General features: G+C 38.3%; 1 protein-coding gene across 3 annotated transcripts in view; it reads right to left on the bottom strand.

Annotated features, from left to right (window-relative positions):
* The window catches only part of LOC119780121 (transforming acidic coiled-coil-containing protein 1-like), a 49,429-nt gene that overhangs the window by 10,688 nt on the left and 22,664 nt on the right, over positions 1-16,077 (bottom strand). For 2 of the 3 annotated variants that reach the window (XM_038280026.1, XM_038280027.1), the window contains exons 2-3: positions 5,544-5,653; positions 635-1,985 (exon numbers count right to left, since the gene is read on the bottom strand). In XM_038280026.1, coding sequence (XP_038135954.1) covers positions 635-1,914 — 1,280 coding nt within the window. In that variant the 5' untranslated portion in view covers positions 1,915-1,985; positions 5,544-5,653. Of the gene's footprint in view, positions 1-634; positions 1,986-5,543; positions 5,654-6,606; positions 7,291-16,077 lie in introns of those variants that run through there. The other variant, XM_038280025.1, reaches the window with a different exon arrangement.

Raw genomic sequence — 16,077 nt, 5'->3', positions numbered from 1 at the left:
TTAATTAACAACTGGAATCTCCTTGATAATTTATGATATGCACAACGAAATGTATGTGTTATATTTAATTCTCTTTATGATTTAAAAATCAGGTGCAGACATGCATGCAAAAATATCTGTTGTCATTGTTGTGAGAAGGAGGCTTAGGTGTAATGACGGTCAATTGGGAATTTTCTGTGCGCATGACAACTTGTTTGGACAATCAGATATAATGCATTTTAGAGATATAGATGCATTTTTATGCTGCACATTTGTGTGCTTGGATAACTCAGTCAAAAGCCCAGAATTGAATTCAATTGAGTCCCAATGGAAAAACCTAAAAAATCAATGTTCTGAATCCTTTTTTACGAAGGGAAAGTGTGTAAATCTGCAGATATGAAAAGCTAGTTAAGACAGAGACCAAATGGCTGTCAGTAAGTAAGGGATGCAATAGTTTTACAAAGTGTTTAGAGGGGCTCGGTGTATTTCTTAATTAAACAAATAAATCAGAAACAACTACTAATCGAAATCTGTTATTGTGATGTAACATAACATGAAAAAGTTAAAGGGGTATGAATAGTTTTGTAAGGTGCTGGAAATACTAAAGTGCTGAATTTAAGGGTTTTTGTTTTGATTGTTCAAAAAGAACACTTACGTGGATGCTCTCTCTTTGCTTTTCTTTGGAATCTGCTTCACTTTCTTCTCCCCTGGGGTCTGCCTTGCCTTGGGTTTGCCATGCTCTTTTATTTTTGTCTCAGGCTGAGAGGCAGTGCAGGATGAATCCTCGTTGTTTAGGGATTGAGATGGTTTAAAAGGATCTATGGATTCATCAAAATTGTCCGGGTCAAAGCTGTATGAGGCCTTCGGCAGCACAGGAGAGCTGCTAACCTTGCTGTTGCTACCAAACGGATTGAAGTTGGGGTCGTCCCATTGACTGGGGTCAAAGTTATAAGTTCCGCTTTTAGGAATAGGGAGGTCATCTAGATTCAGAGGTGCGGAGGAGTCCGTTGCAACGGGTTCTGGAAGCTGTTCTGAAGCAGGCTCTGGTATAGATTGGGAACTAGGCTCAGGAGCGGTTTCTGACACTGGTTCTGGTTGTGTCTCCAACACTGTCGGTCCTGCTGCTGGTTTGCAAGGGGTCTCTGAATCTTTTGGCTTTTGCTTCTTTGCAGCAATTTTGCTGGTTGTCCTTTTCCCCCCTAATTTCTTTGGAGGGGGCTTCCTGACCATTCCATCGTCCAGACCAAACTCCAGCACCACAGGCTTCGCTTCTGAAGATGGATCTATGGTTTCTGAGTCTCCTTTTGATATTTTAGTGGCCTCACTGACAGGCAACGACTCGCAAGGTGGCTCTAGCCTGGGGAGAGAGCTTGAGCCACATGGTGGAGGAGAGTTCTGGATTTTGGATCCGCCACTGGTGAAGGGGTTAAAGCTGTCATCAAGCTGGTCAAGGTTAAGGCTGTATGATGCCTTTGGAACTGAAAGTTCTTGTTCCTCCTCTGTATGAGGCAGAGGACTTACTGGGGCCTTTATTTTCAGGGATGGAGGCTTGGACTTGATACTTTTCGTCTTTTGTTCAGGTTCTGTATGGTTGGAGAGCACATCCAGGTTTTCCTCTACATCAGAAACAGCTTTCTCCTCAGGAGGCTGTGAAGCATTTGATGCTCCAGGTTCATTGATTGGTACTGAATCTGGGTCAGTTGGGTCTGGAGCTGGTGCCAGATCTGGGACTACATCTGCATCACAGACCTTTATGTCTTTGGATGGCTCTGAATCTAGAGCTGGGATCTGAGCCTCTTCCTTTAGAGGGGATGAATCAGGAAGAGGAAAAGAATCATGGTTTTCTAAAGGTTGCTCTGCTTGCTCTTCATCTTGATTTTGGACTTCTATTTCCAGCTGACCTTCCACAGGTACCACAGGTTCCTCCTGACCCATGCTGTGGCTCGGTGTGGTATCTGGATCTCTGACAGGAATAGTCACTATCAGGTTCTCCTCCTGCTCCAAATCTGGAAAAATTAAAGGAGAAACAATGCAAAATCATTAATAACGTTATTAACCTTGAAAGTAGACTTGTTCTGAGTGAATATCTGTGATCAACTGGTAAACTCAGATGTACATGATATCTGATTGGTTACTGAAACCAGGTTACTCGCCAGCAGACTGTTCTAGTTGCGGCTGTTTCCATGGTGATGTCTTACTAATACTCCTATAACGTTAAAGCACAGTAACAAAGACCTGCCTTTATTTTGAGTGGAAAAATAACAGAGTGGCAGCTATGATGTAAATATCAGCTCCAGGGAACATTTTGACACTGACTGCTGCATATTTCAGTAAGTCTGTCATCCTCATCGCTCTGTTAATGTAACACCTTGTTGCTTGGAGACTAGCAAAGCCAGCTCCCGTGTAACCTGCTTAATTTCAAAATGCTGCTTTGTTTATGTCCTAATATGACCATAGGTACAAACTCAAAGGCAGAATTTAACATTCCATCAATTACAGCCAGTCATCCAGGTCCTGAAGCAGCAGAGTAATCTAAATGAATCACACTGGCACCACAGATGCTCTCTGCTGCTATGTTGTGCTATTTCTGAAACCCTGTGATAGCAGATTAACCATCGGATGCACGTTTCCAAACAAGTCCCATCAAATGTAGGACAGGTTTTTATGTTCTTCCTGGTCAGCAGTAGTTTTCGCCTAACCACCTCAACACTGACCACAACTGAAGCAAGCAAAGCTTTTGGAGCTGTAGATGTGTTTTTTTTCTTACTGACTTGATTAATGAAAGCAAGTTCATCATTGATCCGTGTTTTTTTTTTTCTAAACAGGATAAAAACTCAAGTGTTTCACTGTCCAAAAAAAAAAAACAACGATTTGTAACCTTCTATAGATTGGTTGATGTCACTGACTAATTTCTCATTTGTTCTCAAATTTCTTTAGATTTTGAAAGTCTGCAATTATGTTTTGCGTTTTAATATCTTTCTAGCTTATATTGTCAGACAGATTTATAATCAGTGATTTCTTGATTTTATTCATCAGGCAGAATTAAGTTTTGGTGAAATGAAAGAAAAGAAAGGCGGTGAATTATTTTCTTTTAACAAAGAGAAAGCACTCTGTGGTTCAGCCTTTTTAACAACCTTTTTACAGTACTACGCAATTAATAAACAATGTGGTTAAGGGAGCATAAATGCATGCTACAATTACTAAAATTAAAACGCCTTTGTTGATCCTAAATATTTAGGTTAGACAGAAAAGCCAGGACATAGGAGATCTGTAATGAGTAGAAAAGTATTTCACAGGATAATCTGTTCCTGGTGAGGATGCCTACGAAACTGAAATCCACAACACTAACCCCTGGAAGCAGGGACCCATGGATCAAGCTGTTTAATTAGAAAAAGAAAAATATATATTACAAGCAGAAAAAAATTATTCTACCATTAATAAGCAAAAATGCTAAAGCTATTGTCTACAGTAGCATTCAAAATGGCCCTTCCCTGTCAAATGCCAACAGAATGGCAGCCCACTTCCCTCCAACTCCCAGCGAAATGCCCTGCAACTTCCAGCCACTGGAGTGACCCCCTCTTGCATATTTTTTAAATCTGACTCCATCCTTTTACTGAATTACAGGCTCTGACCAGGAGATGACGCTTCACTTTAGATCTGTCCACAAATCATGATACAAAGAATATGTTAGTACAAATGTTGATGTTTAAAAGGGAATTGTAGAGGAACAGCCAAGGACTAATAAAGGAAAGTGGGTAAATTTTTAATGGCTACAACTGTAGGTGTTTTAGTGATAAAAAAAACAAAGACAACGAAAATAAAACTGTAACTAAATCCCACCTTGCTTTTCATATCTGCATTCAATCAAGCATAATCCACTGAACACAGCTAGCGGCAGCAGGAAACCAGAAAATGAGTAGTTAAAAAAAGAAGAAAAGAAAGTATCGTTCTCCATTTGTTACCTAACCTGTGCCGTGCATTTACCTTCTAACTCACCAAAACTGTCAGCAAAATAAATGCTGTAAACTTTACATGGTTAAACCATTTTCAGCTTTAATTTCAGCAATAGACTGAAATGTTTGAGATATGTAAGACCTATGATCAACCTGGGACCTGTCAAGGTTACACTCGGCTGCTCACCCAATGATCACCACATATAGGTACAAGAAAACCTGCAGAAGCAATCTGTCAAGGCTAATTTTTCTTATGATATACTACCTATAATTGAAAGCAATTGTTCAATAAAATAAGACAGAGCGGTTCAGTAATGATCCTTACAATGGATCTATTGCCAAGCAGTGATTGTCAATCTAGAAGCCTAGAATGTGTTTACAGGTATGGATTAATTATATCCAAAACAAATAATATTTATTTGGGTAATTGGGTCATGTTTGGGGCCAGAGCTTAAAGATGAGCAGCTTACATGCAACACTTTGCCCTAAACCTTTAACATATTGCAAAACCTTTTAAAGGTTTTTTACTATTTAAGCATGCAATAATATTTATAATAAAAAATAAACCCTAAGGGTTTCCAAAACTAATAGAGTTCAAGGTTTTATATTATTATAAAAATCTACACAAATGAGTCATATCCTTGCCATCTTTAAAGGATGTAAGGTTGTAAAAACAATTTTCTTTCTTTTCAATTAGAACTTCACTTTAAGAAAATGTTGCCGGAGCTGTTTTACAGGATGGATGAACTTGTTTTGAAACAGCAGTCGCCTCATAAGCCCTGGCAAAAAGAAACATGTAGTGACATGCTGCGTTCAGCCCGTCTCCCCGCTGCGACCCCTGACAGTGGCCAGCACAAAGCAGAGCTAGCTAAAGCTCACAGCTTTTGTTCAACCTGTTGGATTCCAGAGCAAAGGTCGTTCCCACACTGCTCCATAAGCTCCTCCTAACGTGAATCAAATGACGGTGTTAGAGCATCACTGCTAATCACACCCCAAAACATACCAGAAACTCTGAGAGTAGTTTACTGAATGTTCAGATGCTAAATAACCTTTATATATATATATATATATATATATATATATATATATATATATATATATATATATATATATATATATATATATACGTATATATATATATATATATATATATATATATATATATATATATATATATATATATATATATATATACGTATATATATATATATATATATATGTATACATATATACATATGTATACATATATATATATACATAAATATATAAAGCTAAAGTAAGAGATTTATATACACAGCGCAGATATGTGTCACATTTGCCTTTAAAGTTAGGATTTTTTTTTATTGTCTTTTGTTTGTATTGATGTGAAACCCTGAATAGTTAGAGCAACATAAAAAGACTCTTGTTTCCATAGCAACCTTGAAAAATGAATAGTGGCCTGTATGTGAAAACCCATTTCCTTTGATTTGTTGAGTTTTTTTGAAATGTTAATAAGAACCTTCAGGTTTCCCTCAGGGTGACAAACATACCAGTAACCGTTTTTGAACCAGCTCTTCCCCTCCTATTTTTTGTTCTGTTTTCCTGTCTGTAGCTGCTCTGCAGTGGCCTCACCTGTTTTGTCTGCATTGGTGTTGTTGTTCTCCAGCTCTCTTGGGACAGGCTGAGGGGCACGGACGGGAGTCGCTGCTTCAGGGGTGTCAAAATGACCCTCGGAGTCAGAGCTGCAAACATGCAAACATGAGCAAAAGGAAGAAAACTATTACATAACTTAGCAGTTATGATCATGTTACAACCAAAAAGAGTTGTTGGCTTTGTTATTGTCTCCTGTATTGGAAGAATTTATCCTAAAAGCACACTTAAAGATTAAAACGTGTGAGTTTGTGACTTAACACCATATCACATAGTTGATTTATGCACATGTCTTGCAAAACCTCTCAGCCATTGTAACAACTAAAGACAAAAATAAACCATTAGTGAGCTTAACCTGGCTGCTGATTGTTGTAGAACCCTTTAACACTCTATCTGATCTAAAACAGAGCAGGAGAAAGCATAACTGAAGTCGAAACATACACAGAGGAAGAGGAAGTGCATGTAGGACAACCTACTATATCCTGTCACATTCGAAGAACAATGCAGTCTGCGACATGAGAAATGTAAAATAAAATGACATTTTCATTTTAGGCATGTATTGATCCTTCATTTAATTTGAGTTGATGGCAAAGATCAAATCAGATTTATCTATTGGATGTGATCATGTTAAAGCTCAGAGAAGTGATAGCCTATCAGTGCAGAAGTGGAAGGGTGGAAGTCATCTGAAAGTAGTCGTTGTATTGGTATCTCGGCGGAACAGAGGCCGAGATAACACTGTTATCAAAGCAGACACGTGGTGGCTGCAGACCCTGATGATTTAAACACATGTTTGGGTGAATCCTTTAAAGATTTGTGTCTGTTAGAAATAAAGTAGTGGTTATGAGGCAGAGAGAGAGACATTTAGGGGCAATTTAAAGCACAAACACAACAGAAATGCGTCACCAAGATGCAGAATGTCGACATACACGTGGTGACAGATATATCACTAAAGATTTTCCCAAGATGATAGTTTCCTGAATCCCCCCCACATTCCTCCTGTGCAGAAACTCTGCCTGTGGTCTCACAGCTTCAGCACAACACTTGCCTGCTGCCTTGAGATCTCTCCTCCTCCTCTTCCTCTTCTCTCCTTCTCCACTGCTCCCTTCTCTCGCTGGCCTCCTGCCCCTCTCCATCCTCCTGCCCCTCTCCATCCTCCTCTCCCCCTCGGACCGCCGTCCATGTCCATTTGGCCCATGACACTGGGGACAGCCAAGACATCGCTCCTTATTCCGCCAAGTCCTCCAACCTTGAGCTGACTCACCAGTCACCAAGACTCAGCTTCCAGTTCTCCTCTGACACTCCTCTTCAGGTTCCCACCCTGACAGAAACCCTCACATCTCCCCATGAGTTCTCAGATTCACGTGAAATGAAGGAAACATCTCTTTTTTTCTCAATGTGTGCCTTTTTTCTGTATCCCCTCTTCGTCTTTCAGTAATTTCCAGTCACTCTGACAGTCCCTCCGTGGCTGAATACCTCAGCTCTGATCAGCTGGTATCTCAATGTTCTCCTGACTCTCTCCTCCTCCTCTGAACCCCCTCCATCCCCCCTGCTCCACCTCGGAACAGCCCACAGACTAAAAATGCAGTGGGTGGAAAGGAAGTGAGCTTTAAGCTCTGAAGCTCACTGCTGCTTTGATGACTTCCCCTGCGGTTGAAGAATGGTATGTCCCTGTCAGAACGCTCCTCTACTCTGACATAGAAGGAGCACGCCACAAAACAAACACAGAGGGAGGAGTAGGAGGTAGAGGAGGAGCTGAACTCTTGGGGCTCTGCATTTTATAGTCCAGAAGGAGGTTAGGAATGTGGGGGCTGGATCTTAAAAGACTCCCCCCGCCACCGCCTCCACCCTCAGGCTCTTCAACAGCTAAATGTTTCTTCCATGCAGCAGCAGGAAGGCATGCACGACTGGGGGAACCGGTTCTGTTGGATAGCCTCAGGAGAACTACCTGGCTGGGTTCTGTCTGTCTGAGGGAACCACTAAACACAGAACCGTGTAATTACTGATGCATGGTTTCAAAAATAAGAGGTAACTGAGAAATTTGTGTATGTTGACAAGAAATCTCAGGAAGATGGAAAATAATTTACTGAGGAAAAAATGATGAAAAAAAAGGTTTTCTTGGAAGAAAAATAAAATATTTAAAAAATTTGAAAAGATGAATGCAGTTGAGAAATACAAAACATTTATGTTGAACATGAACTCTCTCCACATACATTTAGCTAAAGACGCCGTGATAACTTTAAATGGTTCACAGGACATTTTGTTCCTAATACAAACAATTATTATCATACTATTTTACCTTTTTGATGGTATAAGTTTTTATGTCAATATAATCATTAAGAAAATCTTTGAGAAGGGGTGACATCGCTTCCAGCTTAACTTTCTCCTTTTTACAGTTTTTCCCAAACAACCACAGTTACATGTATATTTTTCGGTTCATTAAGGACAGTGTGTCTGTCTTCAGATTTATGGTTTTCCATAAAATCCTACAGGAGCACGGAGGAATCACACCTCATCTCTCATTAAGTTTGGTTCAGACTTAATGAGAGGTTAGGGGAGTGTTGGTCTAATGGTTAGAGCACTGCGCTTGTTCGCTGAGAGGGTTGCAAGTACCCACACTGCTCCCTGGGCGCCACACATTGGCAGCCCACTGCTCCCCAAGAAGATGGGTTAAATGCAGAAAGTTAATTTCTCCACTCTGAGATCAATAAAGTGCTATTTCTATTTTTTTTCTTTCAAATCATCGTCTAAATCTTTGTCTCAAAGCACAACTAGAGGCAGGATTTATTTGTTTTATCTCGTAAATGAACCAATTTAAAGGCAGAAGCTTGAACCACTTTTGACTGCAAATCTTCCTCACATTCATGATTCCAGAAAGAAGGTTTTGGCTATCATTCCCTGTACCTACTATGAAAAGTGTTTAGATCAGGTCAGATCAGATCAGTTAGGATATACAAAATCATTCACAGAAATTAGTACGAAGAGAGATTTTTTAAAATTATTTTCATTAGAATCTGGAGTTACTATACTTTTACTAAGAATGTCTCAGCAAAATTTAATCAGATTAAAGAGTCAATCCAGATCCAGATAACATTTTGAGCTGAAACAATTAATCTGATTAATTGTGATTAATTGATTATTAAAATAATTGTCAACTAAATTAGTAATCGATTAATAGTTAAATGCAGTATGTAGAATCTTAAACGTGTCTTTAGCTAATAGAGTGACCCGCTTAGAGCAGAAATTACACCAAAAAGTGTAAAAAAAAATGTATTAAAATTTTGCATTTAACATTAAAAAAATCTGTCAATATGCTTTATCCAGAACTCCTCAAGTGGAAAACTTTTAGTTAAACCTGTTTTAATTTAGTAAAAAGTCTCCTTTAAGGAACCTTTTGCTTTCCAATTATTAATCGAAAAACTTATCGACAGATTAATAGAATTGCTAAATAATTAGTTGTAGCCCTAATATAGTAGCTCTCTAGAAAGACTAAAATTAACTCACACGTAATTTTTTTAACTCAAAGTTGAGCAAAAATGCTTCTTTGGGAGAAAAATACTTTGAACTCTGTAAACATAACTCTGCTATTTTTTTCCTGTTTAATTGCATTGGCTTTAAACAGTGTGATACTTCTGTGTCTATTCTGTCTTAAAACCTCCTAACCTGTGAAATAGGGGAACCACTTTTGGTGTTTCAGGATTGCAAGCTAAAACTTAAGACGGCCATCATGGTTTTTCCATTTTAGTGTCTTTAGACCACAGAAAATGACTTCAAATTCTGATGTCTTTCTTCCTGCGTCCATTTAGAAACTGTAATCATCCTCTAAATGTTGCTTTTAAAGTTATGATTTCTTTATCACTGAGTAACCGTTCGGTCAATTTCATCAAAGGACGTTTTTCACTATATATGACAAAGAAATCTCTCTGACCAACTTCAGACAGCATCTTCACTGGTTTTTTGCTTTTGTTTAAGGTTTTATTTGCATATTTTGCACCAAAACCACATTCTTTTAAGGCAGAACCAGTCTTTTAACACTCTTTGAGGTCACACATCTATAATTGTTGGAGCACATGAACGGTGCATTCCTTGGGGAGCAACCCTATGCTCCCCAAGGAGATAGGTTAAATACAAAGGTAAATTTCTCCAATGTGAGATCAATAAAGGTCAGCTATTATTATTCAGGCATCTAGATCTATAAACAAGAAACGTCTTCCTGATATCTTGGCTGATTAATGGCTTCATGATGAGGCACAAAGACAGTTTGCTGACAGCAGAGGCCTTAAATACATTCATTTAATCAACAGGTTGTGAATTAGGTGTACTGTGTGTAAATGTCATTTTTAAATGCTTCATTTTCTTTTTAATTTGGGGGCCTGTAAAGCACTTTGGATGTACAAAGAGCTCTATAAATATAGTGATTTATTTAGAATTGGAATAAAGTAATAAAAGAAAATGTAAAACAAACAACATCTCTCTTTGTTTCTTATCTTTATCTAACATGGATAATTGAATGACCCTCTCTAAGAAAAAGTTTGGTCTATTCAGTGTCAGTTAAAATAATAAGGTTATGCTTATTTTTATTCAACCACTTTCCACGTCTAATCCCACAAAATGAATTAAACCATTAATGAAATAGAGTTCTTTTCAGTCTGTTCCCCATGACCAGATGTTTTGTTATGAAGCAGAAGGACAGGGAGCAAACTGAATTTCCATTAAGGAGCAAAAACACATAACCTCAGTAAGACTCAGAGTTTCCACATCTAACCAGAAAGGGAGGAGTTTCTGTTCTACCCACTTATTTTTGCGCTCTATCTTAGGCTTGTGGCTGGAGAGAATTGGAACAGCTCATGCATTGACTGCAGCATTTCAAAGGGATTTTACACCAGGAAGCATAAAAGTCAAAGTATCAAACAACATGCATAAAATCAGAGCTATTACATATCAAGTTTCCCAATAAATTAACTTTTTAAAATCTTTTATCTTTAAGCAAATCTTGAATCATAATTTTCCTGCCTAAAACTGGAAGCGGTAATCTTTACTGGGCAGCAGGAAGCAGGGGTATTGGTCCCACTGATAAAAGACCAGACCTTTCTTTGAGGCTGCTTTGCCTCCACCAACACAAGCCCTCAGAGTTTTGGCCAAGAAGTCTGACGCTTCACCAGAATCCAAACACAAGCTTAAAGAGCTCAGATTTCAGGCACAGCAGGAGAAACCCTGCAGACATTTCTAAGAAAACAGTAAATCCCTAAAGAAACAAAAAAGCCTAACATGTTGAATCACATTCAGACTTTAGGGTAACTGTGACTAATGATCCAAATCTGTTTGGTCAGTGTGTCGTACTTGGGAACATCTCCATCCTTTAAATCTCTCTCACTATAAGTAAAATCAAAAGCAATAGAGAAGCCACGTGGTTATGTAACTGTCCTTCCTGCAGGCCTACATCAGTCTAAATAGCCTCGCCTTGGCTGTGTCCTGTAACTCAGGACCAGACATTCCAGGAAACTATTGAACGCACAAACAGGGGAAAAAAAGGTCAGAAGAGGAAGATCCATAAAGAAAGGAGTGGGAGATGAAGGGTAACTGAATTCTGACCAAAGAGAGAGAGACAGAGATATAGACAAAGGATGAGGGAGAGGAACAAGGATGGGCTGAAAAATATTTTGAGTCAGCAAAATGACACTTCTTTCTCTGCCTTGTGAGGAAGTTTTAACGGACGCTACGTAACAAGGCAGAGGACTCTTTCATAAATAGGAAAACTGCTAACAGATGTGTTTATTTTCACAGTATTTTTCCACACTCTGTGGTGAGAAAGAAATATCCAAATCAAATCTATTTGCAGCACGTTTCTTTTTATTTTTATAAGGCTTCTGGAAACTATTATTCCCAGATTGCTTGTGCTTTACTGACATCTACTGTTGAAAGTCAGTCACTGCAATCAAAACCTGGATATCTGTATAAAAACATAGTTTAGGGACATTAAACCGAGATCTGTCTGTTAGAAAAGACAACAAACAGAACAAAGAGGTCTGCTAATCTTTACAATAGTCCATGGATATCAATACAGCCAAGTCCTTATATGAATAGCAAACTAAGACAATCTGTTTTTCACTTTTTAAAATTGTCTATAAGCTTACAAGTTTTACAAACCAAAAAATGTGTTTGAAACAATCTTTGATCAGTATTGAATAATTCAGTAAATGACAGTGTTTTAATGATGTGGGTGCCATCCGCTGGATGGTGAACAAAATACTGAATGTAACTTGCTCCCCCAGCTTAACCTCAAATTTGTACCTTTTTGTTGTTTCTTACTTACATTTTATACAAACATGTTAACCTATTTCTTATCCTATGTAGGTAAACTGACCTGTAATAGTTTCTGTTTCTTAGAACTTAAAAAAACAACAATCTAATAAATCTTAAATCTCATGTATATTTAACTTGTTCCTTCCTTTTTCTGTTAAACTTATATTTTGTAGTGGTGGCTGTTAGGTCTTATGAAATATAAGAATATATGACCCAAAATAATTTGTTTACATCCTGCTGGTAGATCTTAGTTATTGGAATAATAAAACCTAATTTATTTACAGTAATTTTTAGGATTACAACAAAGCTTCTTTAAATCATAGATTGACAAAAGCAGATGTGAAACAGCTGCTGGCAAACAGCTGAAAATGCTAAAGTCCAAAATGAAAGATACGAGATATGAGAGATAAATACTAATAATTCTACCTCTCACAGATTTAGCCTTTAATTAACATTTTAATTTGACCAACATTGTTTTTTTCTTGGTATGCATTATGGTTAATGTTTTGTTTTTCTTGCTAAATTAACTTTTCTTGAGATTATTAAATAGTATTGGTAATTCATATTAATTTGGGGAATTTGTATAATTAGCTATTGTGGTTATTTTGTTATTATTTTCATTACTTCTTTGGTTTGAGGAAGCATACGTGTCACTTTTTAAAGATGATGCATCATGGGAGTTTGGGTTGTTGTGTATCTCACAGAGTGGAGTCAAATGGTTTTTTGACCTTTGTCGTCCTTATTTTTTGTATGTATGTTTGGCACCCATTTATCCTATCAACTCACTAAGACATTTTTAAATGCAATAACGTCTCCGTGGATTTTTGGACAAATCATCTGGACAACTTGTCTTTGGAAATGTTAAGGGCGCAGTGAGTCAACACGGCTTCACTGATTTTTGAACCCTACAAACATGATTCTTCAGACTGGAGATAACATTAAGCTGTAACATCCAACCACCAAGTGTCCCGCCTTGAATCGGATGGAGAATCAGTGGAGTGAGCTGCAGATTAGTATGAGGGCAGACAGGACTTGCAATCTCAGACACATTAACTAAATATAAGTTAATAAGACTCTTATGTGGAAACATATAGAAAGTGTGTCAGAAAATTTTAATTTAATTGTTGTCACTTTGATAAATAATTTCCATCCTTTAGGCGATGAACTGCTCTTATTTTAATTGGGAGATGTCTGTGATTGTCTGTCAGAAATAAACATTGTGGTTGAAGGAAAATGACTACTTCAGAATTTGCCTGAATAATTTTAGCCTCAAGTGTAAAAAAAAAAATCATTGATGCAGGGTTGTCCAACTAACTTGAATCTAGCTGACTAGATTCAAGTTAGGGTTTACAACAATGATTACTGCAAGGTGTTTTGGTTTGTATGGAAGCCTGTTTCCACCACTCTGTTAAAAAAATAAATTATCTCATTATAATGAGATAGTAACTCAATATAAGGAGATAGTATCTCTTTTTATTTTTTTATTTTATATTTTTATTTAATATACTCTAATAATCCCAGAGGGATATTACCATATTTTCACGACCAGAAGGCGCACTGTACTAAAAGGCGCAGTCTCAGTTATGTGTGCCATTACTGTATTTAACATACACATAAGGCGCACCGGACTATAGGGCGCGGGTTTTATATACAGGTGCATGTCCTCTACTACGTTTAAATACCTCTACTGCGTATTTAAAAATAGAGCGGGAGCAAAACTGAGTATGATTGTGCTTTATTCATGTATTTATTACAAAGTCTTAATCAAACCCATCGAAGTCATCATCCTCTGCTTCTGAATTAAACAGCTGCGCTAAATCAGACATGCCAGTTTCCCCTTCTTCGCTGTCAGAGTCACTTTCCGTGCCGGGCGGCTCCTCGGAAATGATCCCGGCTTTTGCGAAAGCTCAAACAACAGTGCCAGCAGACACGTTAGCCCAAGCATCAACAATCCATCCGCAAACTGTGGCGTAACTTGCCCGGTGCTGACTTACACTTTTCGTGAAACTGTGGTCTCCGTCGTTCATCCATCACTCCCACGCCGCTCGCAGCCTTACTTTGAACGGCCGGTTCACACCGATGTCGAGCGGTTGAAGTTCCTTTGTCAGACCTCCCGGAATAACAACAAGCACAGCGTTCATTTGTTTCACCTTGTTTTTCACATCGGCTGTGAGATGGGCAAGCATGGAGTCACAGCGAAAGTGATGCACTGTGGGGGATCAAACTCACAACCTCAGGATTCAAAGCCCTATGCCCTAACCACTAGACCGCCACTTCCCATCTCATTAGATATTATACTACTATATAAATACTATGATATATCCAATATATATATTATAGTGTCAAAATAATGAGATAGTATCTCATTATAATGAGATAGTATGTTATTATATATTATACTACTATATAAATGCTATACTATATCCTATATATATATATATATTATAGTGTCAAAATAATGAGATAATATCTCATTGTGATGAGATAGTTACTCATTATAATGAGATAGTATCTCATTATAACAAGATACTATCTCATTATTATATTATACTACTAAATAAATACTATATATATATATATATATATATATATAAAATAGTGTCAAAGTATAGTATAGTATCTCATTATATATTATACTAGTATATAAATACTATACTATATCCTATATATATATATATATATATATATATATATATATATATATATATATATATATATATATATATATATATATATATATATATATATATATATATACACTCACCGGCCACTTCCTTGGATTGAGATCTGGTGACTGTGGAGGCCATTTGAGTACAGTGAACTCATTGTCATGTTCAAGAAACCAGTCTGAGATGATTCCAGCTTTATGACATGGCGCATTATCCTGCTGAAAGTAGCCATCAGAAGTTGGGTACATTGTGGTCATAAAGGGATGGACATGGTCAGCAACATTACTCAGGTAGGCTGTGGCGTTGCAACGATGCTCAATTGGTACCAAGGGGCCCAAAGAGTGACAAGAAAATATTCCCCACACCATGACACCACCACCACCAGCCTGATCCGTTGATACAAGGCAGGATGGATCCATGCTTTCATGTTGTAGACGCCAAATTCTGACCCTACCATCCGAATGTCGCAGCAGAAATCGAGACTCATCAGACCAGGCAACGTTTTTCCAATCTTCTATTGTCCAATTTCGATGAGCTTGTGCAAATTGTAGCCTCAGTTTCCTGTTCTTAGCTGAAAGGAGTGGCACCCGGTGTGGTCTTCTGCTGCTGTAGCCCATCTGCCTCAAATTTCGACGTACTGTGCGTTCAGAGATGCTCTTCTGCCCACCTTGGTTGTAACGGGTGGTTATTTGAATCACTGTTGCCCTTCTATCAGCTCGAACCAGTCTGATCATTCTCCTCTGACCTCTGGCATCAACAAAGCATTTCCGCCCACAGAACTGCCGCTCACTGGATGTTTTTTCTTTTTCTGACCATTCTCTGTAAACCCTACAGATGGTTGTGCGTGAAAATCCCAGTAGATCAGCAGTTTCTGAAATACTCAGACCAGCCCTTCTAGCACCAACAATCATGTCACGTTTAAAGTCACTCAAATCACCTTTCTTATGGAGAGATATTTGTGCCATCGGTTTGAGCGCGCAGGAACCAATCCGAGCGCGCAGTGAGACAACACGCGCGCGCGCAAAACCGGTCTGGCGCGCGCTCAACTCTCGCGCTCAGTTTCATCTCTGCGCGTGCTCGAATCCGTCTCTGCTCGCGCTCGCTCGACCTGCTCTCTCTCCGCGCTCAACACCAGCTGTGCGCTCGGCTGTTTCTCCGCTCGCTCGACTCTCTGCGCTCGCAACTTCAGCAATGTATGTAAATGAACCATACCATCAGCCAATCACACTCAGCTTCTTTTCATCCAATGAAAGCATTCCTTCCTTCTTCTTCTTCTTTTCTATCATGGCGGATCGCAAGCAACTTTAAGGTGCATACCGCCACCTACTGTTCATGAGTGTGTAGCAACATTGTTTTACATCTATTAAATTCTATTTTTTAATTTTGCATTCTGAAGATAACTAAATAATGCTTTCCTTAATCTATAAACATCCTTTATATTTCCTTTATTTCCCAATAATCCTTTAAGACTCCATTCTTGGCCTGTCATTTCAACTACTCTTCTCAATTTTTCCCTTTCAGGTTCATATGTTTTACAGTTCATTAAT

The sequence above is a fragment of the Cyprinodon tularosa genome, unplaced genomic scaffold, assembly GCF_016077235.1.
Source record: "Cyprinodon tularosa strain WSP-4 unplaced genomic scaffold, ASM1607723v1 ctg155, whole genome shotgun sequence".
NCBI classification, from domain to species: Eukaryota; Metazoa; Chordata; class Actinopteri; order Cyprinodontiformes; family Cyprinodontidae; genus Cyprinodon; species Cyprinodon tularosa.
The sequence above is the reverse complement of the archived record's forward strand: the minus strand, read 5'-3'. Positions and strand labels throughout refer to the sequence as shown.